This window comes from Denticeps clupeoides, chromosome 3, assembly GCF_900700375.1.
Source record: "Denticeps clupeoides chromosome 3, fDenClu1.1, whole genome shotgun sequence".
Taxonomy (NCBI): Eukaryota; Metazoa; Chordata; class Actinopteri; order Clupeiformes; family Denticipitidae; genus Denticeps; species Denticeps clupeoides.
Window position 1 is genome coordinate 20,828,843 of NC_041709.1, and position 16,743 is coordinate 20,845,585.

General features: G+C 42.8%; 2 protein-coding genes across 10 annotated transcripts in view; one reads left to right on the forward strand and one right to left on the reverse strand.

The window, feature by feature from the left end:
• Window positions 1-402: 402 nt before the first annotated feature.
• On the forward strand, window positions 403-8,473 carry wdr5 (WD repeat domain 5). The gene is made up of 13 exons (XM_028973467.1): window positions 403-600; window positions 1,951-2,042; window positions 2,150-2,258; window positions 2,376-2,449; window positions 2,887-2,976; window positions 3,316-3,405; window positions 3,563-3,646; window positions 3,931-3,986; window positions 4,072-4,118; window positions 4,690-4,765; window positions 4,846-4,954; window positions 5,099-5,186; window positions 6,870-8,473. The coding sequence occupies exons 2-13, from the start codon at window positions 1,962-1,964 to the stop codon at window positions 6,968-6,970; spliced, it is 1,005 nt and encodes a 334-aa protein (XP_028829300.1). The 5' UTR covers window positions 403-600; window positions 1,951-1,961; the 3' UTR covers window positions 6,971-8,473.
• A 1,080-nt stretch (window positions 8,474-9,553) lies between these two features.
• Window positions 9,554-16,743, reverse strand: part of rxraa (retinoid X receptor, alpha a) — a 124,676-nt gene continuing 117,486 nt past the window's right edge. For all 9 annotated transcript variants that reach the window (XM_028973466.1, XM_028973459.1, XM_028973461.1 and 6 more), the window contains 3 exons: window positions 16,504-16,595; window positions 13,211-13,316; window positions 9,554-12,360 (listed from right to left, as the gene is read on the reverse strand). In XM_028973466.1, coding sequence (XP_028829299.1) covers window positions 12,213-12,360; window positions 13,211-13,316; window positions 16,504-16,595 — 346 coding nt within the window. In that variant the 3' untranslated portion in view covers window positions 9,554-12,212. The remainder of the gene's footprint in view (window positions 12,361-13,210; window positions 13,317-16,503; window positions 16,596-16,743) is intronic.

Sequence of the window (16,743 nt, forward strand, 5' to 3'; positions counted from 1 at the left end):
GAAATGGTTTTCCAACAGTCTTGAAGGAGTTCCCAGAGGTGTTTAGCACTTGTTGGTCCCTTTGCCTTCAGTCTGCGGTCCAGCTCACCCCAAACCATCTGGATTGGGTTCAGGTCCGGTGACTGTGGAGGCCAGGTCTCCACTTTTTGTTAAGTACATATGTGTTCATTCATAGTTTTGATGCCTTCAGTGAGAATTTACCAATGTAAATGGTCATGAAAATAAAGAAAACACAATAAATGAGAAGGTGTGTCTAAACTTTTGAAACTTTTGTATATCAGACTGATATGAAAATTCTAATTAAAACGCGTTTCCCCCTGCTCCGCCCCCCCGCGTACGGTTCTCTCTCGCTTGCCGTAGCGCCGCGGTCCTCCGTGTTTTTTTCCGTCCTCTTGACGCCGTTGCGCGCATGCGCACACCGACCCTCCGCCACATTCCGCGCCTGAGCCCGAAGCGCAGGGAAGAGGAGACGCAGCGGCGGTTCGTTTCTGCTCTTTTCGTCAAAACACCCCGCTGCACCTACAGCGGCCGAGGCATAAAACCGCGGCTCGCACCGTCCCGCTCGAAGCACCGACGCGCCGTCGCACCGCAGTTCCGCCTGTGAGTAGCGCCGATCCTCATTGTTTGGGTGGATGGATGAATGTGGCCGAAGAAAGGACGACTCCGTCGCACGCTGGGGACCCGGCGGCGACGCTCTCTACCACGGACCCCGGTTCACACGGCGGCCGGACCCGGAGCGTACCGGGCCGCGCCGGGATAGTGACCCCCCCGTCCCTGTACGCGGGCGGCGGCGACTGACAGGCCGCAGCAGAAGTCCTCCACAGCCCGCCGCTCCCGGTCCTGCGGGGTCTTTTTCGGCGCGGTTCCGATGCACGTGGCGCTGCTGCTCTGCACCCTGGCCTGGAAAGGTCCGGATTGAGTGGACCCGTCACGGGCGGCCCGCTGTTTACCGCAGTAATAGCCGGTGAACTAAAAGATCCGTGAGCAATAAAACCGTGGCGTTTCTGTTCGTATTTACGTGACAGCTGGGAAGAGCTGTTGCGCCGTTTCTGCGTCGCCTGCTCGAATGTACATTTATGTTCCAGTCTTTATTTTAAAAAGCAAGCCGTGGGTCGATAATGGATATTTTGACACCAGTGGCAATGTCGATATTAAACGTGCGTCATTGGTATGTCGCCAGGAGGCTTTAGATGGTTCTGAGCCGCCTGTATCATGTAGAGGTTTTTTTTTTTTTTTAAGTTTGGGCCCTTCCAGCCACTTCACTGTTTTATTGAACCAGTGATTGTATTTGTCATTGTGACACAACGAAACGTGTCCTCTGCTTTTAACCATCACCCATGGTGAACAGTGGGCTGCCATGACAGGCGAAGTGAAGTGATTGGCACACAGTAAAATTTGTCCTCTGCATTTAACCCATCACCCTGAGTGAGCAGTGGGCAGCCATGACAGGCGACCAGGGAGCAGTGTGTGGGGACGGTGCTTTGCTCAGTGGCACCTTGGCGGACCGGGATTCGAACCGGCAACCTTCCGATTACGGGGCGGCTTCTTTAACTGCTACCCATTACAAGAAGTATTTGAAATACTTTAAACGAACGTGAGTGACTGAGTGTAATGTAATAAATGTGAAATACTCGTTTATGCACGACTTTCCTTCTTAATTATCACCGTTTTATCGCAACAGCACAGATTCACTGCATCCTTCCCAGATACTATTTGAAAGAATAATAACTTGTCATAACTTGTTTTCCCACAACTGATATCCAGAACGTTTTGATTCCCGATTCTGATTTATTCATTTTAAAAATAGTTCAATCATTATAGTCTGTCTATACATTTGTATTGAAATGATTAGAGAATGAGGGAAAACCAGATACTTCCAAAAAGTTTCAAGAGACTACTCAAACGGAACTATTTCGATGTTGAACCGTTTCTGCCGAACCCACTTCACAGGCTTTGTTACCATGGCAACAGAGGAGAAGAAACCAGACACCGAAGCCACTAAAACACAGTCTGCCTCGTCTGGTGCCGCCAGCCAGAGCAAGGTAGGCATCTCCCACCTTTCCACCAGCGACTTGGCCATAACACGTAAGGACGATGATGACCAGTTGTGGGCCTGGCGTGACGTGGCTGGTTTGCTGCTCTCTCGTAGTCGGTGCCTGTGAAGCCTAACTACACCCTGAAGTTCACACTCGCTGGCCACACTAAGGCGGTTTCATCTGTGAAGTTCAGTCCCAGTGGAGAGTGGCTGGCCAGCTCCTGTAAGTTGCAGTGAATCTGTTCCAATTTTTCTACATTTTGAAGGGAGTGTGTTTATGTTTGTTTGTGTGTTAAGGTTTGTGTGTATAATGTTTGACTGTCACAATGCTCTTTTGCAGCTGCTGATAAACTGATAAAAATTTGGGGAGCCTATGATGGGAAGTTTGAGAAGACGATATCTGGCCACAAACTTGTGAGTTTTTTTTTTTCTGGTTCCTTTTTGAGTCCTCTGAGGATCTTATTGTGTTTAAAAATGTTTTCTTGATCACTTCTGTGGCTTTGCCCTTCCTGCTCTGGGTTTTCAGCTCTCAGTTTAGCATCAGAGGCCATCCTCTGATCTCTAATTACTTTATTTTAAACTTGCCACTGTGAAGTGAAGGGTTAATTAGACCAGGTTGATGGGAATTTGCGGGGCTCTCCTAGAGTGCTACTCAAAAGCGACATGGTAATAATAATAGTAATAACAACTCCGATTTGTATTCTGCCGTTCAAGGAACCCAAGGTGGCTTTACACAAATTCGCATGCTGCTCTGGTCATTTCCATGAGATCGATTCCTGAAAGAAGCATTATTCAGAATCTTATGGAGTTTTGGGTTCTAAAAGGTGCTGAGTTCGATCTGTGTTCTGTAGGGCATCTCGGATGTGGCCTGGTCCTCGGACTCCAACTTGTTGGTTTCTGCCTCTGATGACAAAACGCTGAAGATCTGGGATGTGAGCTCGGTGAGACTTTACAGTACAATTTACAGATTACAGTACATTTACGGCATTTATCCAGAGCGACTGAGTAGTTACAGGGACAGTCCCCCAGGAGACACCATAGTAGAAAGTGGGGGTGAACCTGGTGAATGTGTTATCGGCTAGGCTACTGCCACCCCTAATAATAAAGCTGCATTACCGGATTTTTAGAGGTAAAAAGAACTTTTAAAATGATTGTTAAGTTAAAAAAACTGCTCTTACAACTGGCTTCTAACTTATTAATGGAAACAACAGAGGGCCCTTTCATGTTAGCAAATCCACAAACAGTGTTGTATGTTTTGTGTACATCTGTTTTTGTCACAGGGGAAATGTCTGAAGACACTTAAAGGCCACAGCAACTACGTTTTTTGCTGCAACTTTAACCCCCAGTCCAACCTGATCGTGTCAGGATCGGTGAGTTGGCCTTCAAAATGTATCGCTGAGGAAGATCAGTTTTTGCTCTGGCAGAAAAGACAACTTGCAACCCGTCAGTCACACACATTTTCATCTGTCATGTGTTTTTTGAAGTCTGAATAGCATTTGTAGGTATTGGTATCGTTTCTCTCCGCAGTTTGACGAGAGTGTGAGGATATGGGATGTGAAAACGGGAAAGTGTTTGAAGACCCTTCCTGCCCACTCAGACCCCGTCTCTGCGGTGAGCACTGCCTGTCTGCTCCTATCCGTCTGTCTCTCCTCATTTCATTTCATTTACAGCATTTATCAGCATTTTTCCTGTGTTTTGTGTGTATGTCTGCTTTTCATTTCTCCCTGACCATCAGCAGTCGTCATTCTTCTGCCTAAGCTGTCTGTCTTTGTGACTGTCTGAGTGACTCGTGGCTCTTGGTTGGAAAGGAACTTCGCCCATTCCTTCAGGAATGGTCTGCTGTTAACCCTGAACCCACCATTGTATTAATGTGTGTTTCTCCTTGTACTTTTCAGGTCCATTTCAACAGAGATGGTTCCCTTATTGTGTCCAGCAGTTATGATGGGCTTTGGTGAGCCTTCTCCTTCTGCTGGTGTTGAACTGTTTGGTAAAATACCTCATCCTAATTTGTCTGTGTTTTGTGTGTGTGTTGACAGCCGAATCTGGGACACGGCATCAGGCCAGTGTCTGAAAACGCTGATTGGTGAGTTGACTTTTATTCTGTTCTTGTTCATATTGGATGATGGAAATGACCTCACTGGCATCCAGGAACCTGTCAACAGTGATGGGAACTGTATAAGATGTATTATGGTATGGCAAAGTGACCTTTTGATTGCTAAGTCTTATATGATTAATATTAGGGGCATGTATTGGCAAGTATCCCACGATATGATGCGTATCACTACATGGGTCACAATGCGATTATATCATGATATATTGTGATATTTTACAGTACAAACAGTAGCTGAAATACAAGAATCTGTGATCTTTCTATCATGTTTTGTGATTTTCACGCTGCCTGAAAAGCCAGGCAGTAATTCAAAGTACCCAGCTGAACAACGCCATCTACAGGAGTGGAGGTGGTAGTAGCAAGCTGACTCATCTCTGCTGACTTTACTAAAGTGCTCGACAGCACCGCCCGGTGGACTTATTGTGTATAGAAAAAAAACAATATTTAATGTCCCTGTATCGATAAAATATAATCGAAGAAAATATTGTTGTATCGATATTTTCTAACACGACTAATGAATATGATATAAAATGACCTTTATCAGATGATGACAACCCACCAGTGTCTTTCGTCAAGTTTTCCCCCAACGGCAAATACATCCTGGCTGCCACACTGGACAAGTAAGTAAAGCGCATCTCGTCCTGTGTCCCTCACTCAAAACTCTGTACACTTGTTAAGCACACTGTTTCCTTTTCCCCAGTACCCTCAAGCTTTGGGACTACAGCAAAGGAAAGTGCTTGAAAACGTACACCGGCCACAAAAACGAGAAGTACTGCATATTTGCCAATTTCTCTGTCACAGGGGGAAAGGTGTGTAGATCTGAGAGTCTTATTCGTCTTTAACTCAGACATATCATCCACTAATGGGGAGAATAGCATTTTTGACACATTTTTATTAACTTGCATGTTTGTGGTGTATGTGTATCTCATTACTCTCCTGGATCGGGACCTCAGTGGATTGTGTCTGGGTCAGAAGACAACATGGTGTATATCTGGAACCTGCAGACCAAAGAGATTGTACAGAAACTACAGGGCCACACAGGTAGGAGCTGTACAGTAGGAGCTGTAAAAAATGCTTTTTAACCCATCGCCCTTGGTGAGCATTGGGCAGCCATGACAGGCACCCGGGGAGCAGTGTGTGGGTTTGAACTGGCAACCTTCTGATTACCGGTCTGTTTCCTTACCTGCTAGGCCACCACTGCCCCAATATGGCCAATTGATCTTTTGGTATCTAATGACTTACATTTGTTCGCAATGGAAAATATGGAACAATTAAATTATAAAAACGAATTCCAGCAAAAATGGTTAGTAGTTGATTAGAAGTTGATTTTTTTTTATTATTATTTTATTCCTCTATACAGTTTTTTTGTTTAATTTGTTGTTTTTTTATTATGCCTTGCATTAGATTATTGGTACTTTAAACTCAATTTTAATCTGTGAATTGACCAGTGCATAATGATACACAGTGTGTGTGTGTGTGTGTGTGTGTGTGTGTGTGTGTGTGTGTGTGTGTGTGTGTGTGTGTGTGTGTGTGTGTACACTGCCAGTCAAAAGTTTGGATGCACCTACTCATTTACTGGTCTTGCAATTTTTACATTATAGAACCAAAATGAAGACACGGGAGTAATAAATAACACACATGAGGTTATGTAATAAACAACAAATAGCAAATAGTCTTTTTGCTGTGATTGCAGCATCTCACAATCTTGGCTTCTCTCAACCACCTTAAAGGTCCCCTGCCATGAAAATGTCACTTTGTGCGATTACTTAACCTCCCCTAGCTCGTCTATGGTCCTGCAGTGGCTAGATATGGCGATATGTATAAAGAGCGCTTTGCCCATTCAGAGAGAGCAACAGCTCAGACGGTCGGATCTGGAATTTGACCCCTTATGTCATCATACGGGGAAAGGTTACCTCCCCGTCCTCATGCAGTTTCCACCCACAGAATTTCCCACCACACCCCTAAAAAGTACCTCCACTGACCGACGTGGCTTCCAGACGTGCGATTGTTTTTTGCTCAGTCCGTTGTATCATTTGCTTTGGTTTCCTTTCACACAGAGAAAAATCCAAGCGAACCAAACACGTCAATTCAAATCACGTTTGAATTTATGGGGGTTTGCTGTTGCCCTGCCGGTTTTATATTATATTACAAGCATTTACCACTTTTTGGCAAAAAATACATTTTGAAAATTTAGCGCAGTTACGTCTTGAAAACAATATGCAGAGTCGCCAATGGCGAATAACGTTTATCACACGGAACTGTGAAAGTGACAGTGAAATTTACCCATAATTCCCTCTTCTCAAATTATGTAATAGTGTATGGTCCTGTTTCGGTCTGGAACGTGTTCTCACCAAGTGGACCGTTTTGATTTGCTTTCGAATCGAGACCACCTCTTATTGTGGGTGCCTGAGCGATTGTTTTGGTGCCTCACCCGAGTACGATTACTGTGTTCACACCAGACGAAACGAACCGCAACAAGCGGAAAAACGAATTGATGCGCACTAAAGCCTGTAGGTGTGAAGTCACCCATTGTCTCCATAACCTCCACGGAGTAGATGCGTCCAAACTTTTGACTGGTTATGTATGTATGTATGTATGTATGTTATTTATGGGTCATGTATGGCATAAAAAAACCCTGCAGAGCCCCTGTTGTCTTTACTCAGCAGGAGTAGTTGAGTTCTCTGGACTGATGTTCCTCTCTTCTTGCTCTTCCTCTCTCCCCAGATGTGGTGATCTCCACTGCCTGCCACCCCACAGAGAACATCATCGCCTCAGCTGCACTAGAAAATGACAAAACCATCAAACTGTGGAAGAGCGACTGCTAAAGCTGCGCAGAGCATCTATGAAGAGGCCCGTTTTATTCTATAGTTTTTTTTTTTTTATTATTTGGTGTTCTCAAATTTTTTGGGTTAAAAAAAGAAAAAAATCTTGGTGAAGAAAAGTAGGCTTGACCAGCATATGTCAGTGGCCCGTCTCCTCCATCCATTAAGGGCGCCGTGTACAGACCGCGTCAGTGTCCGCTTAAGACCCCCCCCCCCCCCCAACTAGCTTCTACTCACCACTCAGCCGTTGCTTGTGGGCCGAAATGCCACTTTTTCTCCGCAGCAATCATCATATTCCCCCTCTATCTTTGCCTTAAAAACTCAGCTGGCCGCCTGCCCTTCAGTGCTGTGTTCCCATCTTCCCATCTCCGGGACCTTTTCCCTCACTTCTCATTGGTTGGGGCTGATAGAGTGACTGCGTGGTTGGCGGTTGTCCAGGCTTTATAGCTTATTTGCTTTATCAGGATATGTCTCCAGAAATGGAAAGCAAAAAGGATTGGTTATGCTACCATAGGCCCCTCCCCCCGCAGGTCCTGGATTGGCTGGTTTGTGTTAGCACATGATTCTGATTAGTCCATGGCCCGGTTTCTCCGGAGTGAAGATTGTATTGTACCTTCCCCGTAACTGTTTCTTTTGTGATATTTGTGATCTGTAGCGAGGCTCCAGTGCTGTGAAGCAGCTGAAATTCTTTGGCCCTTTTCATATTTTGTTTTTAAAGATCCATTTTTATAAAAAAAAAAAAAAAAAAAGCGTTTTGCTTAAAACATCAGAGAACGAATGGCTTTTTGACTGAAGATAATTATGTTTCAGGACCTCCTCTGTGAACATTCACACGCTACGGTGAAACACACAAACACACATTCAGGGCAGTGGATGCTCTTACTTTATTTGTTACATGCAGTTTCACTTAACTTATCCAAGTTGTGCATCATTTATTGTGGAACACAATTCACTATCCAACTTCTGCTGTTTCCTGTTTCCAGTTGGTGTCCCCTGTTTCCCCTCGGTTCCATCTTGGTGGTTCCTACCGACTATAGGAAGGTTTGGTGACCGAGCTGGAACACGCAACAGAGAGTATACAGTCTTAGGATTTGTTTGCATCTCCATTGCTAAAGGATGCATGCTGTAGTTAGGAGTTGTTGTGTTGTCCTGTTTGTAATAAGGACCCAGAAGCCTTTTTATTGCCTTGTACTCATGGGTCTGAAGAACGCTCACGCCGATTGGCCGAATGACCTGTTTTCACAACACTTGTCCCCCTCTGATCAAATTCTGACCTATTTTTTGGCATCTTTTTGTGTTTGTAAGATAGAAATGACTGTACAGTTGTTCTTTTCTTCTTTTTTTTTTTTTTTTTTTCTCTGAGAGGTCTGTTAGCCGGTAGTGTATTTTGGGGCTAATTTCTCTGTTTGCTGTTTGAGGGGAGGGGGTTTTGGTCTGGACCTACCGTTTATTGTACAAGTCTCTCACACAGTTTCTGGCTACACTGGCGTTGAGGGCTGCATGATTAAAAAAAAACAAAAAAAAAAAACTTCTGTATCACATTCAATAAAGAATTTTTTACATGTATGTACAAGGTCTGGCTTCCTTCCTGTGTGCGTGTGGAATATTCATTAGCCTCAATTTGATCAATTACTCCGTATTTTAACGAGAGTTTGTGTTATTAGTCTTTTTTGCCCTCCTATTGAGGATGTAAAATAACTTTTCCCATCTGATGTAATTCTTAGCTGACTGGAGACTTTAGTTGTGAGGTTAGCACGCTGGACTGAATACAGCAATCCAAGTTCAAATCTTGGTGGAACCTGTCTTATCCTGACTTTTACAGGGATTTTTAATGATATGATTTATTGCCCTTCTATGGAACACAAAGTTCATATTCAGGAGGTCCAGCTCATTAAAATACAAGCTATTCTTATTTCACAGTAATCATGAGTATTAATCAGCTGCGTTGGCTGGCCAATCATGTCTCCCCGTGCAGGTTCGAACCCTGCCCTCAGTGTACGTGTAGGAACTACTCTTTTTCACCAGGTGAATGTGAGCCACTACAACACACAGAATTACCTTGTGGCTTTTGCTTTATTGTCATGTGCCAGCCACTAATGCCTTTAAAATTAACGTTTGACTGAAAGAATTAAAGGACTGCACTACAATTGCACTATTGTCTTACTCTTGTTTTACTTTTGTCGTACTTTTTCTGCTGTAATGGTTGGTGCACTGGATCCAGTGTCTTCGAATCTCTGTGTGACATTAATTTTATTTTTCTAAGGGTAAATACCACAGGCGATGCAATTTCTATCTGTACGAAGACACCCACAATAGTAAAAGTGAAGTGTCCACACACAATGAAATGTGTCTTCTGCTTTAAACCCATCACCCGGAGAGCAGCGTGTGGGGATGGTGCCTTGCTCAGTGACACCTTTATGGCTGGGGATTCGAACCGGCAACCTTCCGATTATGGGTCTGCTTCCTTAACCGCTAGGCCACCACCAAATCAAAACCTCTCACCTCTGAATCACAATAAACTGATTGGTAGTTCAGAATATCAACAGTTACTAAACGCTTCAGGCTATTAAATTAAGAAATGAATAGTTATTTTCATCTTTTATTTAATCTCTTTTTCAGATCCACGAATGAACATCAAAGAGCAACCCACAAACAGATGACATTATTTTCTTAAAAATAAGCAAACGTAAAATGGAAAAAAGACAGGGCCTATAAAAATAAAACGCGAAATACAGGACAAAGGTGCGCAGGTTTACAGCCAACTGCTCCACACCATGACTGAACGGTGAAGGATCTCTCTCTCTCTTTTTAAATTCCTCAATTTGAAACCAACATTTACACAAAGCGAACAGCCAGAGGAATGGAAAGATAAGGATAAAATTACATTCTGTACAAAAATAGAGGCATTTTACTTTTTGGAGGATTGAAGCTTTTGTGTCAGACCATTAATCTCTCTGATTGGAGATAACTTTTTACAAATTTGCTATGTCTCCAATTTTTTACTTCTTTCAAATGTTCAATACAGCTGGTTTGAGATGATTGAATGCTGCTGGTAAAACTTTTTTATTATTTTTTTTTGGGTACAATGTGTAGGATTTTTACATACAGAGTATAAAATAATTAGCAAAAATGTCCAAAATTGTATTTAACCCCATGTCATGCAGCACGACTGTAAACCCCAGACCCAAAAATCCTACACACCCTACCGTGTATATATAAATAGTCCACAGTGCAGTCAGGCCTGGCTACCAACGGATTTAAGAACTTTTGTGTCTCTCTTTTGCTAACTAACTGGAACCATCTGAGGAAAGATTTATATATTTATAAATATACACATATACACATAGACAAAATATAGCTTTATGATACATATAAAGCATTTATGTGTTAATTGTGTGATTTTTAAAAATTTAATTTGCTACAACACTATGTTTCCTGCAGAAGAGGGCTGATTTGCTTTTTTAAATATAGCTTTATTCTGCTTTATTTCATTTTTAAAGTGATTTTAAAGTTGCATATGGCTTTCTTATACCTGTGGTCTCCAAGCTCAACAATATACCTGATCAAGCTCAAAAAAAAAGAAGAAAGAAGAAGATGACCAGCCAGGACTGAACTGTTGGGATCATAGTGCTGTAAGAAGCCTCAGCCGTGGGAGTCTCTTCTTCACATATACATAACCTGCCCGGTGCCAATGGATGCTACATGAAAAATCACAGTTTTTATGATTAGTTCTATTTTGAGAGGGCATCACAGATACAGCACTTTTTGCTGTATGTTTTCTATAAGACTATTGAACATCTGATGCATCTTTCCCATATTTTATGGTAAAGAATAATATAAATATATGATATCTGTCAATATAAACCTCTTAATGATTGTGATTAATTTTAGAAAGATGTTAAATGTTTTTACTTCCTATTTGTACTCCATGCTTCATGCAGTTTTTGCAGTCGTGGTGGTAAGAAAGAAACTTTCCACGGCTGCAGACTGGGCCCTCTAAAAAAATTTCCAAAAAAAACCAAAACCTTTTTGCGCAACCTTAACCTGAAAAATCTTTGGAAAAGGCTAAATGCAGAGATCAGCAGCAGCACAGAGAAAAGAAACAAGGGCATTAAACCATTTAAAGGACAAAGAAAATATGGAAAATATATCAGTTAAATGACACTGTTTTGACCAAGAAGTGCAGGTTGACTGGCTGTACCCCAGCAACAGCCGTCCCAGCCCAGTGTCCCTCCTTACTCCAAACTTTTGGCCACGCAATGACCCTCACTCTGGAACGTGAACTTAAGTGCTTAGGAAACGAGAACATAGCTGAGACACACCCCGTCTGCTCGTGCTCCAGTGGGGAATGGTGTTGGGACTGGAGGAAAATGTCACCCCACAGTTCCGAAAAACGACGCGGGTTCACGGACAGTCCGCTGCAGGCGGGACATGCTGTGAATGTGTCTTCAGAAGACGAACCACCGAAGGAACAGAAAAGATGTCAATACTGTGTGTGGCTGGGTGAGTTTATCTAAAGCTACTTTTGAGGTGTTTGTCATTGCAGTAAATGAGACTGAGGTACAGACAGAACAGACTGATCTCAGATCAGCAGATGGTGCGAGTGTGAGCCGTAAACAGATGTACAGTCAGTACAGGGGATTCACAGTGCAAATGGACCCATCAGGTTCGGCCTTTAAGAGGAACAAGGCTGAGCGTCTGGATAGAAATGGTAAAATTACGTAAGGCTCTTGAGTCCACGCCTCCGCAACAGACCTCAACACAACAGGCTGGAATGTGGTGATCTGGCAGCCATCAAACACACAGAATATTCCCCTCTGTGCAGGTAGTGTGGTAGTGGGTAACATTTCCCCATACGCCGCACCCCTCTTTAGTAGCCCACCATATAGCCTGAAATGATCCTTCTCCCAAAAGGACGCACCTTGAACGTCCTATGACCCATAACATTTTCCCTTAAAAGTCACTTTTTAAAAAGGTCCACACACTTTTGTCCCCATCTCCCACTTTGATTAGTCCAATATTTTACATTTCCTTTTCAGCAATATATATATTTTTATATATAGAATGTACAAACACATTCTACATTATGAGACATTAAGAACCGACCCACTGAGAAGTGAGGAGCAGGAGACAGTCCGTGTTTGAGTGCTCCAACGTCACTGTATACATTTTTCCTCTCGGGTGGGTGGGGTTGGCTGGTGAGTGCTGGGTTTTTTGTAGGGGCGGTGCCAGAAGTAGGCCGTCATTATGTCATTTGGTGGGGCGCCTCCAACATCTCCATGAGGAAGGTGTCGATGGGTGTGTCCCCGATGAGTTTGAAAAAGAATAGGTGTTCTAGACACTTCAGGCCTATGGAGCGTAGTGCAGGGAGCCGCAGAAGCAGCTTGGCAAACCTGTAAGGAAAAAATTCAGCATTATGAAAACAAAAATGAAAAAATACAAAAACTCAAATATGAAACAAAACTTTGACGATTTTATATATATATCTACAGCACTGTCATGTATCCTGCTTAGAAATGCCCCTTAAATCCTTTTTAAATCATTTGGTGTTTTGGCTGTCTTTGAGTAGTTCATTATGGGAGTAATGAATATCTTTCAGATGGCTTAAATAGTACACCTACTCAACAAGACACATTACATAGGCATGTAAACAAATGGCACTGTGTTTCAGAAGAATCAGATTATAGGCCCGCATCAATTAAAAGGATAAGACTGAGATTTCTAAAATTTGATTAAGTCCAACACATAGTAATACCCATTCTCGTAGCCTTGTTTAGCCTTTCCTCATTTGCTCAATCATTCCCCCTCACCTCTTCTTCCTACTCTATATACTAGCAAAAACAGAGGCATTTCCACACACCTTTAGAGCATTGAGATCTGTGTGGCCATACGACACTTGTTACTGAGGCCAGGTGTTTAAAAAAGGCTTGAATTTGCATTTAAGCAGAGTAGTGTACAAGCAGCTCAGTGATCCCCAACCTTTTTTCCCCTTAAGTCCCCCCTGCCACCCAATTCCTTCCCACATATACACATTAAAAGATTAAAGTGATTAATCACAAACTTATTTTGCAAACTTTTATTTATCTAGATAGAGTCTATGTAAGAGCTGTGATTGGCCCTAAAAAGTTAGGCCTGACCCAAATTTAAATAAACGGCTGGGAACCACTGAAATAGAGGAAGTAAACTACAGAAGAAGCGTGTGCCGCGTTATCTCGTCACCACCAGTAGGGGGAGATAACGCACCTTCCAGGCTGCTCTGGGTACTTCTGCTTGCAGTAGGCCTCCAGGGAGGCGTACACCTTCTCCCGTAGAGACTCCACCTCGCTCGGGTTGGACAGGCCTTTGGAGTCTGTGGTTGGGAGAGGCAGATAATAGGGGACTTTAGCAGCATGTGGGTAGTGGAGAGTGTTTTACTGTGGTGTGTACATGCACTGGTCTTCCTGTTCTGTCTAGGAAGAAAGACGCTGGTGAATTTTGTGTTAAAATGAGCATGAAACCCACATGACTTTACTTGAAATGTCACAAATGTGACTGATGGGAACAGAGCTGTCATAATTTCATCGGACAGACGTGCACTGAGGGCAGTGGTGGCCATACGGTTAAGGAAGCGGACCCATAATCGGAAGGTTGCTGGTTCAAATCCCAAACCGCCAAGGTACCACTGAGCAAAGCACCGTCCCCCCACACTGTTCTCTGGGCATCTGTCATGTCTGCCCACTGCTCAACAAGGGTGATGGTTAAAAGCACAGGACACATTTTCATTGTGTCATCGTGTGATGTGCCAGTGTTTCACAATCACTTCACTTTCACTTCACTTTTCACTCAATATGTTTATTCTGTTAACATATTAGGACCTGGATTTCACTTCAGCAGAGAGTTCATGATGCTTGATGATGGGTTGGTGTCTTCCTAGTCCTGCATGTCACTTCTGTCACTGATGTCAACCCCGGTAACAAACCTACTCAAAGAACAAGATGCACTCAGCTATTTAGCCAAGCAGAGGAGGCCTTTAATGCTTGAGCAGATCGTGAAATCGCTCCAAAGGGCCTATTCACCCTTCTGTAAAATTAATTGGATAACTGCCATCCCTTAATCATAATATGGAATCAAACCAATATTAGACTTATCACAATTTAGTTTCATTATCCGACACTGATTCATATGTAGTAATTCTACATATTTTTAACAGAATCTGAGAAGAACTGCAGTAGTATGATTAACTGATGAAGCAGAACAGCCACTCCATCTCTTTCTGCTCCCCTCTCATGGTCTGAGAGGATTTTTTTTTGTTTTGCATGAACACTTAAACACTCTATGCATGAACACACACTCATAATTATCATTAGTTGGGCAAAGAACATTGTTGTTCATTTGCAGCATTTATCAGACGCCCTTATCCAGAGCGACTTACAATCAGTAGTTACAGGGACAGTCCCATGGAGCAATTTAGGGTTAAGTGTCTTGCTCAGGGACACAATGGTAGAAAGTGGGATTTGAACCTGGGTCTTCTGGTTCATAGGCGAGTGTATTACTCACTAGGCTACTACCACTCTTGTTCAGGGGAAAAATGGACAGCAAACCACAAAGAACCCAAGAGCCTCAGTGCAGCAGCTTCAGAATGGCATTTGTATGAGATTTGCACTCATTTATGTTCAACTGCATTGATCTCTTGAGCTTGTAGGTCCCTGCATTGGTATGGGTAGAGGAGGGGTTGTTGTCCGCAGTTGCTTCATATTTCCGTAGAGTGACACACTCACAAAACTCCCACACATAACAAGAGATGATGGAATGGCCTTGGGGTCTGTGTGTGTTACTGACAATGTATAAAAAGGGTTACAAGCCTTACACATGCATGCCAGTCTGCCCTGCAATATTCTAAAAATACATTAAAACTAAATATATTAAAACAAGAATCAAGCTAAATTATTTGACAGATTTTGTTGAAAATAGATGACCAACACACTGCTTTGTTCTGATTAAAAAAAAAAAGCCTCAAGACTTCATCTGGAACATTGTGCAGTCTATGGACTTACTTGAATTGGTGGAAACAACAACTGCAAGGTTTGACTGGGATTACACTAATACTATTTGCCAGTTTTCCTCAATAATGGCCCTTTTCATGGAATATGGAAATGACATCATCGCTGGTTGAAACAACACATCCTTTACATCTGTATGGTAGCCAGTGCTGCCTCCTCTTTCCCTAATTAGCCAAGATGGTGACGGTTGAGGGTCAGATCTGTCCACTGTTTCATACTTTCACACCATCAGGTGGACTGCATGTTATGAATAAGTATGAACACATCAAGAAATCAAGTATTAGATTGAGAGACACAATGTGTATGTTGGTGAAATCGAGTATAATCCATGATAATAATCCATGTTCGCTTTTGCTTTTTTTCCAATCACTTACATTTCCGGCATTAACAGCAGACACCCTTATCCAGAGCGACTTGCAATCAGTAGTTAATAGGGACAGTCAAGGGACTGGAGACACTTAGGGTTAAGTGTCTTGCTCAGGGACACGATGGTAGTACGTGAGGTTTGAACTTTTGACTTTGTGGTGTTTTGGTTCATATGCAAGTGTGTTTCCCAATAGGCTACTCTGTGTTCCGTACCAGTCCGTACTCTGCGGTCAGTTCGTCCATATTTGTGCATGTTTCTGTGACTCATATGAATGGGGACGGAATGGAGCAGTGGGAGCAGTAGAGTCAATCGGCAAACGAGATTGGCAGAGTGGCGGCTATAAACATCAATATGATGTCCGTTTGCCCCAGACACAGAGACTGCTGGGAGGAAAATTAAGAGATTAAATCCTCCATGGTCGCCATGCTTGTTGTTGTCAGAGGTTAACATTAATGACAACGTAAATGATGAACAGAAGTTACACTGTGTCAATTGAAATGGATGTCTCCACAAAGCAGCACGAATCGAATCAGCCTTTATCTCCTAAAAGAGATCAAGCGCCACAACCTCTCTGCTCTGCTTAATTATCCTGCAGAAAATGGTTTACAGTGTTTTGAGTCATCGCTGACATTTTTCATGAACAAGAGGGTGGTTTGTGCGCAATGGCTCCATGTGTGTTTTTCTGTGTGTGTCTAATGGCCCCTCTGGCTCAGCCCACTCTCTCAGTGAGAGATCTTAATTGGGTAAATGAAGGCTTCGAGTGTGTGTGTCTGCCCTTTATTGTCAGTAGGTTCCAGACTCATTAGAAGCGGGATGGAATTATGTGCATGCTAACAATGCTAACACTGTCCAAAGACATACACACACAGACACACACACACATTCAGATCAAACAGCATAACACAGTGTTTAACGAACAGTGCACTAGATGACCACTGAACCTGATCACAGGGGTAAAACACTTAGTAATAAAGTAAAACTGTTGTTGAATAAAAACACACATAAGAAATGTATGTTCATGTCTATATCCAAAAAGTATTTTTCAAGTGGATTACTGCGTGTGTCTTAGGTTTAAAAAGACCATTAAAAAGGATTATTAACTAGATTTCAGTGTGTGTGTGTGTATGTACCTGGGTTAAAAAGCACAATGGCTCTCAGGCAGCCCAGCTCTGTCTTGTCCATCTGCATATCCCTCATCTTCGACACCAGCTCTGTCAGCACCCTGTATAGAAAAAAAACGCACAAACAAAACCATAGATCAGTGTATCTCAAACCACTTGTCTCTAAATATTTACCTGTACTCAGAAGTGTAGGACTAATTAATCAAGAGACACTCCTAAGATGGAAATTCATTATTAACTGTCATCTAC